General features: G+C 41.4%; 4 protein-coding genes across 5 annotated transcripts in view; 1 reads left to right on the top strand and 3 right to left on the bottom strand.

Annotated features, from left to right (window-relative positions):
- The window catches only part of LOC106095973 (serine protease gd), a 277,246-nt gene that overhangs the window by 73,536 nt on the left and 181,350 nt on the right, over positions 1–22,360 (bottom strand). The gene's annotated exons all lie outside the window — the stretch shown is intronic.
- Positions 3,783–11,689, bottom strand: LOC131997316 (uncharacterized). Its single transcript, XM_059368102.1, has 2 exons — positions 11,385–11,689; positions 3,783–5,090 (listed from the first exon to the last, which is right to left on the bottom strand). Exon 2 carries the CDS (start codon positions 5,084–5,086, stop codon positions 4,040–4,042), a length of 1,047 nt encoding a protein of 348 aa, XP_059224085.1. The 5' UTR covers positions 5,087–5,090; positions 11,385–11,689; the 3' UTR covers positions 3,783–4,039.
- Positions 5,112–10,328, bottom strand: LOC131997016 (uncharacterized). The gene has a single exon (XM_059367256.1). It carries the CDS (start codon positions 10,326–10,328, stop codon positions 5,112–5,114), a length of 5,217 nt encoding a protein of 1,738 aa, XP_059223239.1.
- Positions 12,821–13,267, top strand: LOC106095977 (uncharacterized). Its single transcript, XM_059367255.1, has one exon. It carries the CDS (start codon positions 12,821–12,823, stop codon positions 13,265–13,267), a length of 447 nt encoding a protein of 148 aa, XP_059223238.1.

Raw genomic sequence — 22,360 nt, 5'->3', positions numbered from 1 at the left:
ACGACCATCACTTGTATTGTTTACAGTGACTTGAAAAATGTATTTGACAAAAAACGGAAGTAACTCGTGAACATTTTCGTGTGACCATTTTTAACAACCTTCGACATGGATTATCACGACAAAAGTGTGTTTTGCGGATCTGAAATTCTTGTATGGCGATGAAGCTCCATACTTTAGCACTATGAAGAACTGGTTTAATGAATTCAGTCGTGACTGACGCTGGCTTAAAGTTGAATGCCGTGAAGGTCATCCACACACGGTCATTGTGACAGAGAACATTTTTGAAGATTTTTCTGCGACCATTTTAAACAACGTTTGAAGTGGATTATCACGACAAGAGTGCATCTTTGTGTGGCAATGAAGCACCCTGCTTTAGCACCGTTTTAATGAATTCAGTCGTGAATGACGCTCACTCAAAATCGAATTCCATGGGGTCGTCCACAAATGGCCGTTGTGCCATAGAATGTCGATGCGTGTGAGTGAACTTATAATGCAACATTGGTATGCAACATAACGTGATAAAGAGCCATCCTTGGGCTTTTCTCTCACCAGCATACAAACAATATTGCATGAACACCTTGCCGTATAAAAGCTATGTTCTCGTTGGAAAAAGGCTCGTGTCGTTCAGTGCGAAGATATATTGAAACATGTAAAAGCGGGCTAAGTTCGGCCGGGCCGAATCTTGGGAACCCACCCCCATGGATTCTGCTAAAATTTTACAAAATAAATTTAATTGAAGGGTATACATTTATTTTACACTAGCTGATCCGGGCCCGCACCGCTGCGCCTTCTTTTACTTTATATGGAACAAAAGTTTCCTTGGAATATTTATTTTCGACAATAAAAGAGCTTTTAGTGAAATACCATGATACGAAAATAGTATATCGCTTGACTAACAGTTGGTCCCTAATGTTGATAACAGATACGTGGTCTACTCCCAAATACCTTTAATTTGAGCCCCATATTTCCATAGTCGGCAAACATGACCGGCTTGGGGGGTGTTTTGGGGGATGGGCGGCCACTCAGTGAGTTGGCCTTGAAAATATATATCGGATTCGTGTTCGACTCTAAAAACCCTCTTATTTGAGCCTCGTATTGCAATAGTCAGCAAATACTTCCTATTTGGGTGGTGTTGTGGGGGTGGGGTGTCCCCATAGACACTTTTCCCGAATATTGACATTAGATTCGTGCTTTACTCCCAAAGACCTTTCATTTGAACCCCATATTGCTATGGTCGTAAATTTTCCCATTTAAGGGGATGTTTTTTGGGTAGAGGCGGCCCCCCAAACACTTGGTCCCACATTTGGATATCAGATTCGTATTCTACTCGCAAATACCTTTCATTTGAGTCCCATATTGCCATGGTCGGTAAATATGTTCGATTTAAGGGTGTTTTGGGGGTTGGGGTGATCCCCTTAGCACTTGGTCCGACAATTGGATATCAGATACGTTTTCTTATCTTAAATACCTTTCATTTGAATTCCATATTGTCGTGATTGGTGTTAATATATGTTTGGTAGGTTTTAGGGTGGGGCGGCCCCCCTAGGTACCCCATCCGAAATTTAAATACCAATATTTTTTATTTTTAGGGTACTATATGAGAGCACACAAAATTTCGCTTAAATCGCACCACTCGTCTCCGAGATCTGGCGTTTCTGAAAATTAGGGTAAGGGGGAGCGTCCGCTCCCCTTCAGATATCAAAAAAATAGAGTACCATATTTTTACCACGGATCATCATGCACCATCTGTAAAAATTTCAAGAAAATCGGTTCAGCCGTTTATGAGTCTATAAGGAACATACAAACAAACAAACACAAATTGATTTTTATATTTAAGATTCCAAACTTCTGTCAAATCAGCAAAAAATTAAAGCTTCTAGGAACCGAACAAGGAAGATCGAGTGACGGGTTTACATGAGAGATATATCAGGTTATAGACTGATTTGGACCGTATTTGGTACAGTTGATGGAAGTCGTACAAGAACACCGCATGCAACATTTCAGCCAAATCGGACAAAAATTGCGGCTTGTAAGGACCCTAGAAGTCAAATCGTGAGATCGGTTTATATGGGAGCTATATCAGGTTATAGACCGATTTAGACTTAACATGGTACAGTTGTTGGAAGTCCTAACAGAACACTACATGCAAAATTTCAGCCAAATCGGACAAATGTAGCGGCTTGTAAGGGCTAAAGAAGTCAAGTCGGGAGCCAAATTGGTCGAAAATTGCTGCTTGTAAAAGCTAAGAAAGTTAAATCCGGAGCTTATAGACCGATTTGGACCGTACTTGGCAGAGTTGATGTGCACGTGTAAAATTTCAGTTAAATCGGACAAGTGCGGCTTTCAGGGGCTCAAGACGTAAAATCTGAAGATTGGATTATATGGGAGCTATATCTAAATCTGAACCGATATGGCACATTTAAAATCCCCAACTACCTACATCGATACGTAGTTTCTGTCCAAAATTTTAGGCAGCTAGCTTTTCGCATTCGACCTCTATCGTGATTTCGACAGACGGACGGAAGGACGGACGGACGGACATGGCTAGATCGGTTCAGAACGTCGAAATGATCAATATTATATATACTTTATGGTGTCTTAGACGAATATTTCGAGGTGTTAGAAACGGAATGACTGGATTAGTATACCCCCATTCTATGGTGGTGGGTATAACAATGGCATGCAACATACCGTCATAAAGAGACATTCTTGGGCGTTTCTTTCACCAGCATACATTCGATATTGCATGAACACCTTGCCGTATAAAAGATTTGTTCTCATTAGAAAAAGGCTCGTGTCGTTCAGTGGGAAAAAAATTTAGAATAAGTTAAGTACGCGGTGCTTCAAAATACTTTCATAAGATCGTCACAATTGGCGAATCGTGGATCTAGGGATATGAGCTCGAAACAAAATCACAATCGATCGCTTGGGTCTTCAAGGTCGAGCCATATCTAACGAAAGTTGTTCGGGGTCGAGGCACTTCGTAGCAAATGGTCGCTAGTTTCGTCGGCAAAACTGGTCATGTGGCGACTGATCCGCTTAAACAACGCAGGACGGCCATTTCTGAGTGCCACATCATAATTTGATTGCCTGAAGAATTGGGAGAAATTCGAAAAATAGACAAGAGCACACTAATCATTGTTCACCATGACAATTCGAGCTCTCACACATCGTCTCAAATTAGCTCCGTTTTGACCGTTGAATTTCTTGTTCATTCGCCGTACAGCCCTGTTACGCGGCAAAACAAAAGGGCAAAATCCCAACAACAATTAAACCAAACACTGGTGGAACACCACTGGAACCAACAAAGGCAAACCAGGCAAAAAAAAAGGTTCTTTTAATAATACACGGTTATTTAGTGCGCGTGCCAAAACCAGGAAACTTAAACGTGTTTCACTTTTTCGCGTCGGAAATAACAAGCAGCGGTTTCAAATTCAGCGAAATTAACAAATTTGTTTATTTGAAGAATGTACGTCCGTCCACTTCAACGATTATAGCAACTAGTAACTATTTAATTACAAAACATTCATAATTTCCTTAAACTAATCCAGCGAGTGCGCCATGTAAGCAACGATTAGAAGAAATATCCCACGCCTGAAGACATAGTGGCCACTTCAAAACCAAAATCGGGGTTGCTATCAAAATCACAGAGCAGACCAAACCACGCCACAGCACGAACGTGAACATCCCGGCCACCTTTCAGTCTTGCGGTATCCGAAAGCTCTGAAAATAACTCGAAAAGCAAGGAAAATAAAACAGCAAAAAGAAAAAAAAAGAATTAATGCGTTGTTCACATCAGTGCCAACTAGAAAAAGCACATTGATTTCATATTTAATTCATGAGGCAATTCAACTATATTACACAAAAAACAGCATTTTCAAAATTCATTCATGTGAAAAAAAAAATCAAAATTCAAAATCCAACAAATCACCAAGTTCCGAAGTGAGAAAAAAATCCAATTGAAGTAGGCTGCAATGGTTTAAAATATTGTATTATATCGTACCATGGTTAAAGCATATACATGATGTCTTACAGGAAACTAGGGAGTGTAAGAACCTGATATCACATATCCAAAAATTGTGAATTGTGCCAGAGGTTTTCCCAGTGCACCACCAAAGACCCCATTCCGCATTATTTTTGGGTACAAATCTCCTCCCAACGTGATACTCACAGGTGCTGAGGTATAAAAATGCTCGTCTGCCAATTGCAAACCAGGAAACTCATCAACAATTCGTACATCAATGGACTTCTTTGGAGTCACAACTGTGTGATTACGACGCACTTCAGCATATGTTTCGACTGTTGCCGACATCCCGTGATTGCCTCGAATTTGAAGAAGACATCTTGTCTTGTTTCCGACTCGGACCACCCTTTGACCCATTCGACTTACCAAAGACTCAGCTACAATAGAACTCTCAATGCTTGGGTCAATTACGGCCCGTTCATGTATGTAGCGATCCCCACAAACTATCTTTATTACAGCGGTCGCTTTCAGCAGTATGGTCTCTCGTAGGCAGTATGCCGGAATTACCTCTGTTGACATCTCATTTTTACCTTTGTACGGCTTACGCCTCCGTTCATCGAAAGGTACTACCTCCTTCGAAGGTTTGTCCTTGGGGGCATGTTGAGACGAACTAGGTCTCTTGTGCCGATTACCGCGGGACGAACTAGGTCCCCTATTGGTTGCACGTCTGGACGAACTAGGTCCATCATGCTGATGTGAAGATTGGGACGGACGAGGTCCCTTCTTCGACGGGGTCTTGGACGAAGGTTGTGGTCCTTGCCTAGCACCATCATGATACGCCATCACAGTGGACGAACGAGGTCCAGGTTTGTGTAGAAGCGTGTGATGCATATCGCCACATTTGCGACACTTGCCAGTACTTTCACATGTGCGCCATGTATGATCATGTGCTAGGCATCCAGCGCAATGCTGATATATCGAAATAATTTTCATTCGTTCCGCATAATCCATATCCAAAAACTTACGACAGAATCGCAGAGGGTGGTCCTTAAGGCAAACACGGCAAACTATGCGTTTTTTGCCGGCCCGATTGTCGACATTGTATTTTTTTGCTTTAACCATGATTCTAAAATAAAGTAAATAAGTTCTAATTAGAGGGTAGGACGACCAGTTTTACTACTGGCCTCACTATCAGGCCACGTTCGGTCTTGACCTCTACAACACGCACCAGCTGATCGACGCCTGGTAACACCTTAGTGACACGACCTAATCTCCATTCATTCGGTGGGATGTTGTCCTCCTTAATAACTACCATATCCTCCACTTTCACATTGTCGTCAGGATTTTTCCACTTATTTCTTCTCGTTAGTTCCTTCAAGTATTCATTCTTCCACCGGAGACACAAGAGCTGATTTAAAGCCTTAACCCTTTGCCAACGGTTGACAATTGATTCAGGTGCCTCTCGAATGTCTGGTTCGGGGGGAGCTAAAATGGGCCCACCTATCAAAAAATGTCCTGGTGTCAGCGCGTCCAAACAAGATACATCATCAGATATAGGACAAAGTGGCCGCGAATTTAGGCAAGCCTCAATACGGGCCAAGAGTGTTGAAAATTCTTCGAAGGTGTATTTAAGACTACCCGCTATTCTTCTAAAGTGATGCTTGAAAGATTTCACTCCAGCCTCCCACAAACCGCCCATATGTGGTGCGCTTGCTGGATTAAAATGCCAACTGATGCCCTGTGTCGCATATGATCCCGTTAGTTGAGGGCCAATCACCTTAAGAAATTCCCGAAACTCGGATTTCAAAGTCTTCGAAGCTCCAACGAAATTAGTGCCGTTGTCCGAATACATTTCCTTGGGGCAACCCCGGCGGGAAACAAAACGGGAGAAAGCTGCCAAGAAGGTTGTTGACGATAAGTCACTAACTGCTTCTAAATGGACAGCCCTTGTGGCAAAACATATAAAAAGACACACGTATCCTTTCGTTATCAAACATGCTCGACCTGTATAGTTCTTTATATCATATGGCCCTGCGAAATCCACACCAGTTCGAGTAAAGGCCCTGTCAAGTATTGTTCTAGAGACTGGCAAAGACGCCATTAACTGACAACGTGTCTTTTTTGCCATTATTGAACAAATTCTACAACGATTTATGGCCCATCGAATCAAATTCTTAACCCGGGGTATCCAAAATTCCGTTCTCAAAACTCTAAGCATCAATTGATTACCACCATGCAGCGTCATTTGATGTACGAAGACTATCAGAAGCCTCGATATTCTACAGTTATAGGGCAAAATCAAAGGATGCTTTTCACTATACGACAGAGAAGTGGCATTATCCAGCCGGCCGCCAACGCGCATCAGGCCCTTCGGATCAATAAATGGGTTTAAGCAAAGTAAATGACTTCTATTTGAAATCGATTGATTATTCAACAATCTATAGTAATCGTCAGTGAAATAAACCTTTTGGGCAACAACAACCAGACGTTCTTTCGAAAGCTGGAGCTCCTCCGAACTCACTGATGTCTGCGAAAAATTCCTCCGGCCATTTAAACAGTCAATGAACCGAAAAACATAAGCCATTACACGCAATGCCCTGGCATAGGATGAGAACCTGTCAAGAATTTCCTCATAATCCTTAATGAAAGTTGAGAAGAGTTTCACCTTCCGTTCCTCCTCCTCTGTAGCAAAGTCAACGTTGCTCTTGTCCCACTGGCTATTAGGAGATTGTAGCCAAGACGGTCCCTGCCACCATAGGGTCTCATCTATAAGATCTTGAGGGCGAACACCCCTGCTAATCAGGTCAGCAGGATTACACTCTGATCGGACATGTCTCCAGTTGTCCTTTCCAACCTTATCAAGAATTTTCGACACCCTATTTGCAACAAAGGTCGTCCATGAGCTAGGTGGTTTTTGGAGCCAAGCAAGAACAATCATAGAGTCGGACCAACAATAAAATTTAGTGTTCTTCTCATCTAAACACAAATCGATTCTAACGACTCCCATTAAATCTGCCAACAAAAGAGCTCCGCAAAGTTCTAACCTCGGCAGCGAAACAATCTTCAGAGGGGCTACCCTCGATTTAGCCAGTAATAAATGAGCCTGTACGGATCCACCATCCACAACTCGTACATAAATGCAAGCTCCATAAGCCTTTTCTGAAGCGTCCGAAAATCCATGAAGTTCTACTTGAGCGCTAGGGTGAAACCCCACCCACCTTGGAATCCTAATGTGATTCAATGACACATAGTCACAAATAAACTGATTCCACATATTGTGGCTCCTCTCAGTCAATTCCTGGTCCCAACCAATTCCTTCACCCCAAATCTGCTGCATCAAGATCTTGGCAACAACAATAACGGGACCAAGCCAACCAGCAGGATCAAATAAACTGGCAATTATAGATAAAACTTCTCTTTTCGTAAAATTCAGCTTCATTTGAATTGGCTTGACTGAAAAATAGAAGAAATCACCCTTGGCGTTCCACCTTATACCCAACGTCTTGGCATTACTCTCGTCTTCGATTTCCAAAAAATTCTCACTAAGACGGTGGCCAGATGGTAATCCCTGCAGAATTTTTTCATCATTCGCGGTCCACTTCCTCATAGAAAACCCAGCAGAGGACAAGGCTTGAATCAATTGGTCCCTAGCCGCTATAGCCAGTGTCACTTCGTGTGCTCCCGCGAGAGCATCATCCACATACATCATATGACGCAATATCTTAGCTGCCAAAGGCAGCTCCTTCTCAACATCTGAGGCCAACTGTAACAGGGTTCTAATGGCCAAAAATGGTGCACAATTAACACCAAATGTTACAGTTTTTAACTCAAAATCTTTTAAAACAGCCTTGGGATCCTTGCGAAAAACTATTCTCTGGAATCTTGTATGTTCCTTATGTAGCCAAATTTGACGGTACATCTTCTCGATGTCCCCATTAAAAACAAACCGATAAAAACGCCATCGTATTATCAACAACAGTAGGTCATTTTGCAGAATGGGACCAGGGTACAAAGTGTCGTTTAAACTCAAGCCGGTGGAAGTTTTACAAGAGGCATTAAAGACTACCCTTACCTTTGTGGAAGTGCTCTCAGGTTTAATTACTGCATGATGGGGAAGATAAAAAGAATTCAAATCCTCTTGAATTTTAGGGATCTCCGTCATATGGCCTAATAGCACATATTCATCAAGGACACCGTCATATGTGGACTTAAATTCCGGTTTATTACACAATGACACCTCATTTCTCAAAAACTGGCGATACGCCTTCGTCCTGGAAAGACCAAGACCCTTCCCATTTGCAAATTGAGGTCTAAAAGGTAGCGATACAACATATCGACCATCCGGCAACCTTGTAGTAGTACTTTTGTAGACGTCTTCACAATATTCATCATCTGGACTGTATTTGAAAACCTTGGGTGGTTCCTCTACTAACCAAAATCTCTCCAAAAGCCTGTCTAGCTCGACCGCAGTGCAAAATGAGACACAGGTAGTAAATGTCCCAGGACTTGAGTCAGAAATCGGCCCTGTAAGTATCCAGCCAAAAATAGTTTCCTGGGCCACAAGAGACCCGAGTACGTTTTGCCGAACACCACCCAGCAAGATCTGAGGATAGATATCACCGCCAATTAATATGTCCACTTGATCACTCCTACCGAATTTCGGGTCGGCCAAAGGAAGATCGCCCAACGAAAAGGAATCTGGAATGTCAAGAGTGTGACCAGGCAGACGTCCCGTTAATCGTGGCAGAACTAAACTAGAAACTTGCACCTCAAAACCCACATTATGAGGAGACTTCAAAGAAAATTCACATTGTTTCTCCGCTGATCCCGCTAATGCATTATTTAAACCTGACACCCTGGCATTGACCTTTCTTACAGGGAGATTAAGTCGTCGTTGTAGTTTCTCGGAAATAAATGTAGCCTGAGAGCCAGAATCAATCAACGCCCTTGCCGAGAAAACAGTTCCATTAACCTCAATGTGAACAATGGCCGTCCCCAAAAGCACCTGCTTCCGAGTAGATACGAAACAATTTTGTACCCTGGATTCATCACTCGCAGCGTTCTGGGCCGCAAACCGACTCGTACCAGGCTGAGCCTCCAAATTCACCATGTCTTCAGTATCCAGCTGTCTAGATTCTTTATGCAAGAGAGTGTGATGCCTCAATTTGCATTTCGAGCAACTAAATTTGCTTGTACACTGATTTAGCTTATGATTACTGCTGAAGCAATTCAAACAAAGATTATTCCTTTTCACAGTAATAAACCTTTGCTCTTGATTCATTTCTAAAAACCTTGGGCAGGACTTCACAACATGATCTTGTGAACACACAAAACACAATCTTTTATCCATATTAGTCTGGTACGACTTTACCTTGCTGCTGGACCGGGAAGCTTCGTGAGAATCCTTTGTATCCGTCGGTTTAACCTCATGGGAATGTGTCAGGTCATACACTGTTTCCAAAGACTGGAATCTAGCTGTCAGAAAATCGTCCAGATCCGACCACTTTGAAATCTCCGTCTTATTTCTAACAGTCTGCTCCCAAAGCGATAAAGTATTAGTTGGTAACTTGGTTGAGCACAAAAATACAAAAATTGGATCCCAACTGTGTATATCGATTTCATGCAATTTCAAAGCGGTAATACAATTATTGATGTCCCGCTGAAGGCGATTTATCTCCCCTGCTGACTCGGATTTAACCGATCCAAGATTAAAAAGAATCTTCAACTGACTATTGACCAATATTCTCTTGTTCTCATATCGACTTTTAAGATTGGACCATGCGTTCTCAAACCCATCATTCGTCAAAGGGGATTTTTTAACTATTTCCAAAGCCTCCCCCTGAGTACTTTGACGCAAATAGAACAGCTTCTCAACAGGTGTAATGGATTTACAATCAATGTATACGGCTGTAAACATATCTCTAAACGAAGGCCATGACAAGTAGTCACCGTGAAAAACTTCAGTGGTGCAGGGTGGCAAACGCAAACGATGGTCCAAAAATCTATTTTCCAAAGGTTCTCTCCGTTGGACTTGGTGAGGACTAGCCATTGTTGACGACAAAGTGGAATGGTTAGCGAATGACTGGGACAACTCACCCATTTGTGCTGCACAACTGATGTAGGCTTCTCTACACTGCCTATATAAACGTGAAGCCTCTTCTTCATTCTCCGACCCATCGCATTCAACACTGAAACTCTCATAAGCTGTGTTTATCCTATTCCAAAGCCTGTTAAGTTCTGCCTTCCGCAGTTCCACAGTAAACATGGTATGATCGTCGTTGTTCGTAGCATTGTATTCATTCTCGAAATCGAGGAATACTGCCACAAGTTTCCTAAATTTAATGAAAAATTTCGACTCTGCCATGTTTCACCTAAACAAGACCAAACTGATCACCGAATCCCGATAAATGTCCGAGGGCAACGAAATTTGGTGAAAACTAGCAAGGAAGCCACAAATAAAAATAATTACCAATTAAATAAAATTGCGGGACGAATCAACTTCTTATGATAAGTCTCTTACTACAGAGAATGTCAGGTATGTAAAACGAAGACCAATTGTTAGCAAAGAAAAAGAAAAAAAAAAAATTTCCACAATAATATATAGGGGTATGCTATTTTCACTGAAGCACTTTTCCCAAAACGCTCACCAAGGCCTTGCTAAATTATCCAAGTATAGCGAAACTTGTGGAAAATAGCAAATTAAATAATTGTCCACGAAATACAAGTGAAATATATGAGAAGGACGAATCAACTTCTGATTATACGTCTCCACTTTACTTAGACAGCTTGCTAAAAAGAATGTGGACAAACGAAAATTCTTCGGCTAGATAAAAATATAAAAAATAACTCTTTTCCATACAAGAATTAAAAACACTGGTTGCAATTGTAGCACTTCCAACCAAAAACAGCGAAATTTTACTAAAATAGCAATTTAATTATAACAAATTCAATGCAAACCAAAACCAAAAGTAATGGACGAAGCAACTTGTTATTAGAAGTCTCCTTTACCAACAGTACAAAATGTCAACAGCTGTCAACAAAGATAAATGAAAAATAAAAACACAACCATTTATCTTGCACAGGCACCAATTAGATTTGTTATTATTAATATTTTTTTTTTTTTTTTACATTTCTCCTTTATTTTGCGGTATGTCTTTGTTTTAATTAAACATTCAACAAAGAAATTTTGCTCCAAAGCGAAAAACCAAAATAAAGCAGAATAACAAGAAGAAGACCAACGAGTAATTTAATGTTATTTGTTGGTATTTTGTATCAATACGTCGATCAGCTGTGACGTCGTTGCCAGATCCACACCTTTTAGGATTAAAAAATGGGGTACTCAACAACAAATAAATTTTATTAACAACTTTACTTTTGTTAATAAAAAGGTTAGTACGCACCAATAAACCGATAATATTACCTGATTTGGCCAAAATCTGTGGGAGAGATTAAAAGTGATCCTCGTATTCCAACGTATCCGGCTCGAAGGACCTATGTTACGCGGCAAAACAAAAGGGCAAAATCCCAACAACAATTAAACCAAACACTGGTGGAACACCACTGGAACCAACAAAGGCAAACCAGGCAAAAAAAAAGGTTCTTTTAATAATACACGGTTATTTAGTGCGCGTGCCAAAACCAGGAAACTTAAACGTGTTTCACTTTTTCGCGTCGGAAATAACAAGCAGCGGTTTCAAATTCAGCGAAATTAACAAATTTGTTTATTTGAAGAATGTACGTCCGTCCACTTCAACGATTATAGCAACTAGTAACTATTTAATTACAAAACATTCATAATTTCCTTAAACTAATCCAGCGAGTGCGCCATGTAAGCAACGATTAGAAGAAATATCCCACGCCTGAAGACATAGTGGCCACTTCAAAACCAAAATCGGGGTTGCTATCAAAATCACAGAGCAGACCAAACCACGCCACAGCACGAACGTGAACAGCCCTGACTTGGCACCCAATGACTTAAGATAAAAATACGTGTTCAACGATTTTCATAGCCAGTAAATGATGTTGAAGCGCTTTGGAGGAGTCTCATTCAGAGTGGAAAAGTGCTTAAACAATTGCTTTGTGCGCATGCAAAAGTGTATAAATCATGCAGAAGGTTACTTTGAAAAAATAAGAAAAAAAACCATTATTTAAGATAAAATTTTTCATGGTTACGTCAAAAATTCACATAGTAGTCCTTGTAAAGATAGTCCAAGTGAATTTGATGATCCAAGTGAATCTAAGTAGTACTTGCACTATTAACTCTCTCAAACTAAATGATCTCAGCAAAGGCAAGTCTTACTTCTTCGATCGCATTCAGAGGGTTTTAATTACTTTTTGCCATTTATGACTCTATAGAACCGACAATTTGTTGATCCAGACAAACTTTTCCATTTTAAGTTTTGCCACACTGGTAGTAATTTGAAATTGATTTAAATGATTCAATATGTTTTTGAATGTTCAAACTATTATTGTGCATATCATCTGCCAACATCTGCGCTTCAATTTTGTTTTTAAATTTTTTTGTTTGCTACGCGAAAAAAATTCACAAATATTGGCGAATGTCTAACAGACTTAGCTATATGATCGAAATAAGGCATTGTTATGGTGATAAATATGTAGCTTTGGCTTATTTACCTAGACTGTTTGGCTCAGATAAAATGGAAAATTTTCAATTCACTAAAAGTATGTATTTCCCCCAAGTTGTTCTTCAATGTCATTTGCATTTTGTTTTTCAATTTTATGTTTCTTAACGCATTTTGTATAAATATCGAACTTTGGAGCAGATGGTGTATCAAAAGTCAGTGGGTTCTGGTAGGCTATACTACTTGCATCTGCGGAATTTGAAAAAATTCCAAAATGAAGTTTTTTAAGTTATTGCTGCTGTTCGCCTTTGTGGCAGTGGTGGTGAGTCAGGAAGAAGAAACTCCACCAGAGGAAGAAACACCACCAGAGGAAGAAACTCCACCAGAGGAAGAAACTCCACCAGAGGAGGAAACTCCACCAGAGGAGGAAACTCCACCAGAGGAGGAAACTCCTCCGGAGGAAGAAACTCCTCCAGAGGAAGAAACTCCACCAGAGGAAGAAACTCCTCCAGAGGAAGAAACTCCACCTGAAGAAGAAACCCCACCCGAAGAAGAAACCCCACCAGAGGAGGAAACTCCCCCTGAAGAAGAAACCCCTCCTGAGGAGGAAACACCCCCGAAGAAGAAACTCCGCCAGAGGAAGAGACTCCCGCTGGGGGTGGGGGATCCAAACAGCCTCCCAGAAGAGGCATTTCTGAGGCTCAGCGTAGAAGAAACCTGAGATTAAGAAGAATAGCCAGGAATCGTGCCATTAGGTTGAGAAGAAGAAATAGGGGTTGAATGCAATCGCTGCATACTTTAAGGCGTTTATAAAAGAAAAAAATTTTTAATAATATCAATACATTCATTCCATTTCGTGTGAAAATGATCATTTAATCTTGTCTTTTGATTAAATGCCAATGCAAACAAGTATATGATGTATCTCCTTATCCTACACACTGCGATGGTTCACATATTTCAAGGTGTTTATCTTTATAAGCAAAAGCCAGTATGCCTCTCTGGCAACTCAAGAATTTGAAGTCAAATCAGTCAGTCAACCAGCCAGCCAGATAAGCATAATTTATCGAATGGCAACTCAAGAATTTGAAATCAAATCAAATTAGCATTAGGAGCCAATAAAGAAGTAAGTCAGCCTATCAAAACTGAAACTCCTACTATCCAACAAGGGATAGTAGGAAAAAAATGCAGCAACTTTAATGGGATTTGTACTTTACTTTACTTAAATTGGTTATGACAGAACATTTGTTGCACTAGCCGAACGTAGAATAGCGTTCTAAGCGCCTCGATCTTCTGCGCTCATTCTAAAATCTCTGACACTAAGTTTCGAGAGGTTTTCCGCCCCTTGATCTTTCCATCGGGCTTTTGGTCTTCCCGGTTTGCGTGTACCACCGTGTTTGCCTTCAAAAGACTTCTTTGCTGGAGCTTCTTCATCCTTTCTGACAACATGGCCTAGCCAACGCAACCGTTGTATTTTAACAAGTGTAACAATGCTATCGTCGTCATACAGCGTTCACACGACGCCTATATTCTTCATTAACGAAAACATGTACCCATGGCGAGCGATGAGGACCACGCCCACTAGGGCACTGGAGACTATTCTAAATATCCGACCCATTGACATACAGATTAAGTTTGAGGCAGCCACTGCGGCTATGAGACTTAAGGCGATGGGAGAATGGATTGAGGATGGGAGCAGCTCATACCATCGCGGTATAATCGAGGCGACGATAGGAAACCTGGAAGGAAGGGAAGAAGTTTCCGATCGGATACCTGAGATGAACCTTGAAGTTCATCTGTCATCGGCACAGTCTTGGATTGACGGAACCCTAGTATTGCCATCTGGAAGATCATGTTACACGGATGGATCAAAGCTAGAGGGCAGAGTGGGCCTGGGGGTTTATATTGAGAACCCAGGGACTGAGATCTGTTTTAGACTGCCTGACCATAATATGGTCCTGCAGGCGGAGATCCGAGCGATCATGGAATGCGTGAAGTGGTGTGGTTCTAACGCGAGGACGTCGAGTGTGAACATCTTTACGGACAGTAAAATTGCCATAAGCGCAATAACAACCAGGACGGTAAGGTCACGAACAGTCTTGCAGTGTATGAAGGCGATTAACACCTTCTCTGAAGATGGCAAAATCCGCATCGTTTGGGTGCCGGGCCATAACGGAGTAAGGGGAAATGAAAGTGCAGACGATTTGGTGGTGAAGGCCAGAGGACTGCCGTCAATAAACTTGGTTAACCCGAAGCCTTTTGGGTCGACGTAGTCCGAGTTAAAGGAGTGGGCGACGAATGCGCATGCAACATCGTGGAACAGCGAAACGGTCGGTAGGACGGCGAAAATTCTATGGGGGGATCCAGATCGTGAAAAGACGAGGTTATTACTGAAAGTAAGCAAGAAGCAGGTCAGTATAGCTATAGGTATCATAACGGCACACATAGGACTAGGAGCTCACTTATGTAAAATCGGTGTGGCAAGTGATAGCATGTGAAGGGCATGCGGGGAAGATGATGAGACGTTGGAGCATTTCCTTTGTCATTGCCCGGCTTTCGCGTCCAACAGATACCGGTACTTAGGTAGACACAATATTAGATATGAACCAACTTAGAGGAGTGGTATTGAAAACAATTAAGGATTTTGTAAGAAGCACGATTCTCTTTCGATTCTTTCAAAGGCTGCAGTTACTACTTCCGGTGACCGAACTGTGATGTCGATGTCGTCGACGTAGGCGAGTAGCATGTGTTCTCTTGTGATTAGTGTGCCATATCGATTCACATCTGCATCTCGTAAAATCTTCTTCAGCAGGATATTAAAGAGATCACACGAAAGGCTGTCTCTTTGTCTGAAACCTCGTTTGGTATTAAATGGTTCGGAGAGATTCTTTTCTATTCTTACTGAGGAACGCGTATCAGCAAGAGTCATCCTACAGTCTTATTAATTTTGCAGGGATACCAAACTCAGACATGGCTTGAAATACCTTTGAACGTAAAGGAGTATCGAAAGCGGCTTTGTAGTCAACAAAGAGATGGTTTGGTGTTGATTTGTCCTTCTCGGGCCTTTTTCAAGATTTGGCGCAGTGTGAATATCTGGCCCAGGGTGAATTTATCAGGTCTTAAACCGGCAGTACTAGGGACCAATTATCTCATTGACATTAGGTTTTAATCTTTCACACAGTACCCTCGAGAGTATCTTGTATGCGATGGGGAGAAGAATGTACGGGACATAGTATGCAGAGTTTCTAATCATCGCGTATGCTTTCTTCTAGCCAGATTGCGCATATAAGCTGATGCATACGCCTTATCAGCGTGTCGACTCCGGTTTTAAATAGTTCAGCGGGTAACCTGTTGGCTTATGATGCCTTGTCGTTCTTCAGTCGGGTCACTGCTACTTGGACCTCATTCTGACTAAGAGGTAAACATTCTATACCATCATCATTGATTAGTTCTGCGGTATTCTCTTCGCCGCCGTCGTCGTACCCTTGCAGTTGGGTAAAATGTTCTTTCCATAACCTGCTGCCTTGTTGTTCTTCAGTCGAGTCACAGCCTCTTGGACCTCATTCTGACTAGGAGGTATTCTCTTCCCCACCAACGTCGGACAGTAGCAGTTCCATATCCTCAGCCTGCGATCTGTGTCAGTTACCAGAATTCCTTCTGTGTCTCTGCAGGAGAATGAGCCTGGACCAAAGCCATCGGTTTGATATTTAATTCTTTGGTTAGAATTCCGGACTTCATTCTACCTTTTATGGGGCCTAGTCTATCCCTTCTAGACCAGAAAAGGAAGTGGCAACTTCGCAGCATATAGACATAATGGTCAAGCGGATCACGAAAGCCCTGAATGACTCGCTGGTGTCAGTATGTCCTAGTGTCAAGACAAGGGGCAAACAGCAACTGCCATGGTGGCCCCAGAGCTGGTTGGTCGAAGGAAGGACTGCAGAAAACTTTTCAACAGAGCGAAAGCCACAAGAGCACCACACGATTGAGAAATTTATAAGGCTGAGCTAAGAAAATGCAAGGGCAAGCTGAGAAAGGCTAAGAACAATTGCTGGGTAGAATTCTGCAGCTCCGTGGAGGATACAACTGAGGCCTCTAATCTAGGAAGATTCTGTCCTCGAGACCTATTGCAGTGGGATATATTCAGAAGTCAGAGAATGTATGGACAATATCTAGTGAGGAAACACAAGAACTACTTGTTAATATACATTTCCCGGGAAATTCTTCAACGGATAACGTGGCGCCAGAAAAGGTTGTCAATTTCATGCATTCGGCGGAGGTTAGTAGGGAAATTGTGTCTGAACCGAAAATCTATAAGTATAAGACTCTTAGAGACTCACGTGTATGCATTCGTTGAAGGTTATAGGGGAAATTGTGTATGAGCCGAAAATCCTGGCTTAAAGTAGCCAGGCCCTGATGATGTACAACTGGTTGAATTACAAGCTATGTCTCATAGATTGGTTCCTTGGCCTAAGGAGATATACTCTGCTTGTATCAACATGTTATAGATACCTGTGGGACGGAGGAACACGAAAGTCACTTTCATTCCGAAAGCAGGAAAACCCTAGCACACGATGGCGAAAAATTTATGCTGAAGACTTTTAAGAGGTTGATCGAAACATATCTTAGGGCTAAGATCCCTGGAGATCGCCTGTCGCGGCAGCAGCATGCATATAGTAAAGGCAAAACCACTGAAACAGCCCTTCACGACCTAGTAGGCTACATAGAGAGTTCTCTCGCTGTCAAGGAATATACAATGGTAGCATTTTTTGACATTGAATGTGCTTTCAATGATGTAAAACCGACGTCAATCATGAAAGAAGAAAGTTCATTAATTGCTTACTTACTAAAAGCTGTATTACGGCAGGCTTGGGATCTGTGGATTTAAAAATATGGGTTATCAGAGGAAAACCACAAGAGGTTTATTGTCTCCTATAATTGGAATATAGCCATTAACAATATATTATTGTCTCTGGAAGAAAAAAGGGGTAAAAGTGGTCGCGTATGCTGATGAAGTGGCAATAGCGGAAAGTTTCCCAGCACTCTAAGAGATATAATTCAAGAAGCTCTAAGTGCAACAGCAATGTGGGCTACCGAAAGTGGTCTAGGTTTAAAACCGTGCAAGGCAGAAGTAGTACTTTGCAGCAGGAGATACAAGATGCCTACCATGGAACCTGTCTCCTTGGGTGGAGAGAATGTTCCATTTACAGAAAGCGCAAAATACTTAGGTGTTTTGCTGGACATGATATTGAACTTAAAATCCCACATTTTGGAAAGGGCAAGAAAGGCAACCCGAAGGACAACGAATGATAGATGGTCATATAGAGGGAGCTCTGACCATTACAAGACTATATGGCCTAATCTAGACTTGAAGATGTTAGCCGCTTTTCTGTCACTGGCTAGAACAAACGTCTCAGTCATTGTGTCCGTCATGACAGGTCACTGCCTAATCGAAAACGTGCAGACACGCTGAAGGTTGCCAGTAACGACTTTTGCAGAAGAAGAAGAGACTATAAAACACCTTCTGTGTGTGTGTCCCGTACTGGCAGTCAGAAGGAGTTCCACTTTAGGTTCTCATTTCATTGAGAACCTGTCTGATTTAGCGGATGTGAATATTCGCAGGCGATTCGGATCATACTCGTAATGATTGTTGGAAGTCACAACAGAAAACTGCATGCCAGCCACATCAGGTAACAATTGCCGTATGTAAGGGATCGAGAGGCCAAATTGGGAGGTCGGTTTATATGGGAGGTACGTATAAAATTCGAGCCTAATCGGATAACAATTGCAGCTTCTAGAACATTTGCGGGGTTTCTTGTTCGGTATCTCTTTATAGGCAAATAAAAGATAATGGATAAGAATTGCTATGCTTTTGGAGTTTTGTCAGGTTATAAACCTATAAGGGCCATACTTGGCTTGGATGATAAATACAATAGTAGATCCCATTTTGCCAAATTTCAACCAAATCGAATAAGAATTGCGCCCTAGAGGGACCTAAGAAGTAAAATGGGGATATCGGCTGGTATGGGAGCTATATCAGGTTAGCAGACCATATTTGACACATTTGTTAGAGCTCATGGATACAGTGACTGATCCAAATTTCAGCCAAATCCGATAAGAATTGGGCCCTCTAGAGGCTCAAGAAGTAAAATCGTGAGATCGGATTGATTGGGAGCTAAATCAGGTTTTGCGCAGATTTGAACCGTACTTGGCCCCTAAGTTGGAGGTCATTGGAGAAGTGATTGTGCAAAATTTCACCAAAATCGGATTAGAATTGCGTTCTCTAGAGGCTTACGAAGTAAAATCTGGTGATCGCCTTATATGGGAGCTATATCTAACTAGAGACCGATATGCCCCATTTACAATACCAACGGACCTACACTAATAGGAAGTATTTGTGCAATATTTCAAGAGTGCTTTTCACAGACAGGCGGACAGACGGACGGACGTGGCTAGATCGACTTAAAATCTCAAGACGATCAAAAATTTTTTTTCTTTATGGGATCTGAGACCAATATTTCGAAGTGTGACCAACAGAGTAGCGAAGTTAGTATACCCCCATCCTATGGTGGATGGTACAAAAAGAATAAGCGGTTTTATATACGATTGATAAATATTAAATGAGCATCACTCTGTAATATATGAAAAGCTACTCTCTGAGGGCTTCAACCACAGTATTAGCCTTGCCTTTAGTTTGAAACGCGAATTATTCCTACCATTTATTCTGATATATTATTTAATTGGTATTTTCCTTTAGAATAAAAATCAATAGAGTGTGCTATGTGAGTTCAGTCTAATAATGCTGAAATTATTTTAACGAGTATTTTTTATACCCTCCACCATAGGATGGGGGTATACTAATTTCGTCATTCTGTTTGTAACTATTCGAAATATTCGTCTGAGAATCCATAAAATATATATATTCTTGATCGTCGTGACATTTTATGTCGATCTAGCCATGCCCGTCCCTCTGTCCGCCCGTCCGTCCGTCTGTATGTCTGTCGAAAGCACGCTAACTTTCGAAGGAGTAAAGCTAGTAGCTTGAAACTGTGCACAAATACTTCTTATTAGTGTAGGTCAGGTAAATGGGCCATATCGGTCCATGTTTTGATATAGCTGCCATATAAACCGTATTTGCATCCTGAGCCTCTAGGGGGCGCAATTCTCATCCGATTGGAATGAAATTTTGCACGACATGTTTTGTTATGATATTCACCAACTGTGCCAAGTATGGTTCAAATCGGTCCATAACTTGATATAGCTGCCATATAAACCGATCTTGGGTCTTTACTTCATGAGCCTCTAGAGGGCGCAATTCTCATCCGATTGAAAAGAAATTTTGCACGACGTGTTTTGTTATAGTTTCTAACAACTGTGCCCATTATGGTTCAAATCGGTCCATAACCTGATATGGCTGCCATATAAACCGATCTTGGGTCTTGAGTTCTTGAGCCTCTAGAGGGCGCAATTCTTATCCGATTGGAATGAAATTTTATACGACGGTTTTCGCTATGACTTCCAATAACTGTGCCAAGTATGGTCCAAATCGGTCCATAACCTGATATAGCTGTCATATAAACCGATCTGGGGACTTGACTTCTTGAACTTCTAGAGGGATAGCATAACGTATTTTGTTATGACTTCCAACAACTGCGCCAAATAAGGTTCAAATCGGTTCATAACCTGATATAGCTGCCATATAAACCGTTCTGGGATCTTGACTTCTTGAGCCTCTAGAGGTCGCAATTATTATCTGATTTGCCTGAAATTTTGTACGACGGATCCCCTCATGATCATCAACATACGTGTTTATTATGGTCTTAATCGGCCTATAGCCTGATACAGCTCACATATAAATCGATATCTCTATTTTACTCCTTGAGCCCCCAAAGAGCGCAATTGGGTGACATTTTACACAGGTCGCCAACATATACTTTAATTGTGGTCCGAACCGGACCATATCTTGATATCGCTCTAATAGCAGTGCAAATATTTTCTTTTATCGTTTTTTTTTTTGCCTAAGAATAGATGCCGGGAAATGAACTCGACAAATGCGATCTATGGTGGAGGGTATATAAGATTCGGCCCGGTCGAACTTAGCACGCTTTTACTTGTTTGCTATTTTCATTTTCCATAGAATTCGGCGAATGAAAGTACATAAGATTCGGCCCGGGTATATATTTTTTCGGCTTTGAAAATTCTTTCGGTTCGTCGTCTATATTTAGGTTATTGTTATAGTTTAATGCGTCAATGTGTTTGTTGACATATTTGGAATGCGAATAAAACCCAAATTGCACAAATATTGGCAAAAATTAAAAAAAAAAAAAAAAAATAACTTAGCTTAGTCATAATGCTAAGACAAAAATCTTGGCGTTATCTCCTCCCCACCTAAGGTTAAAATAGCGTTAAATTTGGCTGGGCCGAAGGCAGGCCCGCACAAAACTCTCGAAGGGAACATGTAGTTCGGTTGGACAATATTGGGCTCATATAAAAAGTATTTGGGAGTAAAATACAAACCTAACATTCATATTAAGGGCGAAGTGCTTGGAGCTGTTCCAACCCCCGAAACACTGAAAGGGCATTTAGACAGATGGGAAAAAAATGAACTCAAATGAAAAGTAGTTCGTAAAAGAGAACGAATTAGACTTTATATTGTATTAACATGGTTTGGAAAAAAATCGGTGTATACTCTTCAAATAAGCCCATCTTTTAATCTTATATACAAAAATCAATTTGTGTTTGTTTGTGTGTTCCTTATAGTCTTAGAAACGACTGAACCGATTTTCTTAAAATTTTCACAGATGGTGCATAATGATCCCGCGTTGAAAATAGTGTACTACATTTCTATACCTTACACCACTGCTGTGGTAGAGGTTATTATAACTTAGTGAATTAGTTTGTAACAACGAAAAGGAAGAGAGATAGACCCATTGATAAGTATACCGATCGACTCAGAATCACTTTCTGATTCGATTTAGCTACGTCCGTCTGTCTATCTGGAACCTCCGCCTTACCCTGTCAGAAACGCCAGATCTCGGAGATGGATAGTCCGACTTAAAAACAAACAAACATTTGGTATCCAAATTTTGGATAGGGTACCGGGGGGGCGCCCCACCCCAAAATCTACCAAATATATATATATATATACACCAATCACGACAATATGGGACTCAAATGAAAGGTATTTAAGATTAGAAAACGTATCTGATATCCAATCGTCGAACCAAGTGTTTGGGGGACAACCCCAACCCCCAAAACACCACAAAATCGGACATATTTACCAACCATGGCAATATGGGACTCAAATGAAAGGTATTTGCGAGTAGAATACGAATCTGATATCCATTTGTGGAACCAAGTTTCTGGGGGTCCACCCCTTTCCAAAACGCGCTCTAAACAGGACTTATTTACTGACAACAGCAATATGGGACTCAAATGAAAGGTATTTGCGAGTAAAATACGAATCTGATATCCAAATGTGGGACTAAGTTTCTGGGGGTGTCCACCCCTTCCCCAAAACACCCGCAAAACAGGACTTATTTACTGACCATGGCAATATGGGGCTTAAATATAAGGTATTGGAGTGTAGAATACGAATCTGATATCCAGATGTGGGACCAAGTATTTGGGGGGCCACCCATCCCCGAGAACATCCCCCAAAGAAGACAAATTTACGACCATATCAATATGTGGCAATATGAAAGGTAAGGTAAGCACGAATCAATATTCGGGATATCAATATTCGGGAAGTGTTTATGGGGCCATCCGACCCCCATAACACCACCGAAATAGAAAATATTTGCTGACCATTACAATATGA

Source organism: Stomoxys calcitrans, chromosome 4 (genome assembly GCF_963082655.1).
Source record: "Stomoxys calcitrans chromosome 4, idStoCalc2.1, whole genome shotgun sequence".
Classification (NCBI taxonomy): Eukaryota; Metazoa; Arthropoda; class Insecta; order Diptera; family Muscidae; genus Stomoxys; species Stomoxys calcitrans.
This window is presented reverse-complemented; position numbering and strand designations above follow the sequence as displayed.

Coding starts and splice junctions, on each gene's coding strand:
- LOC131997316 (XM_059368102.1), bottom strand. CDS start 5,086: ATGGTTAAAGCAAAAAAATACAATGTCGACAATCGGGCCGGCAAAAAA.
- LOC131997016 (XM_059367256.1), bottom strand. CDS start 10,328: ATGGCAGAGTCGAAATTTTTCATTAAATTTAGGAAACTTGTGGCAGTA.
- LOC106095977 (XM_059367255.1), top strand. CDS start 12,821: ATGAAGTTTTTTAAGTTATTGCTGCTGTTCGCCTTTGTGGCAGTGGTG.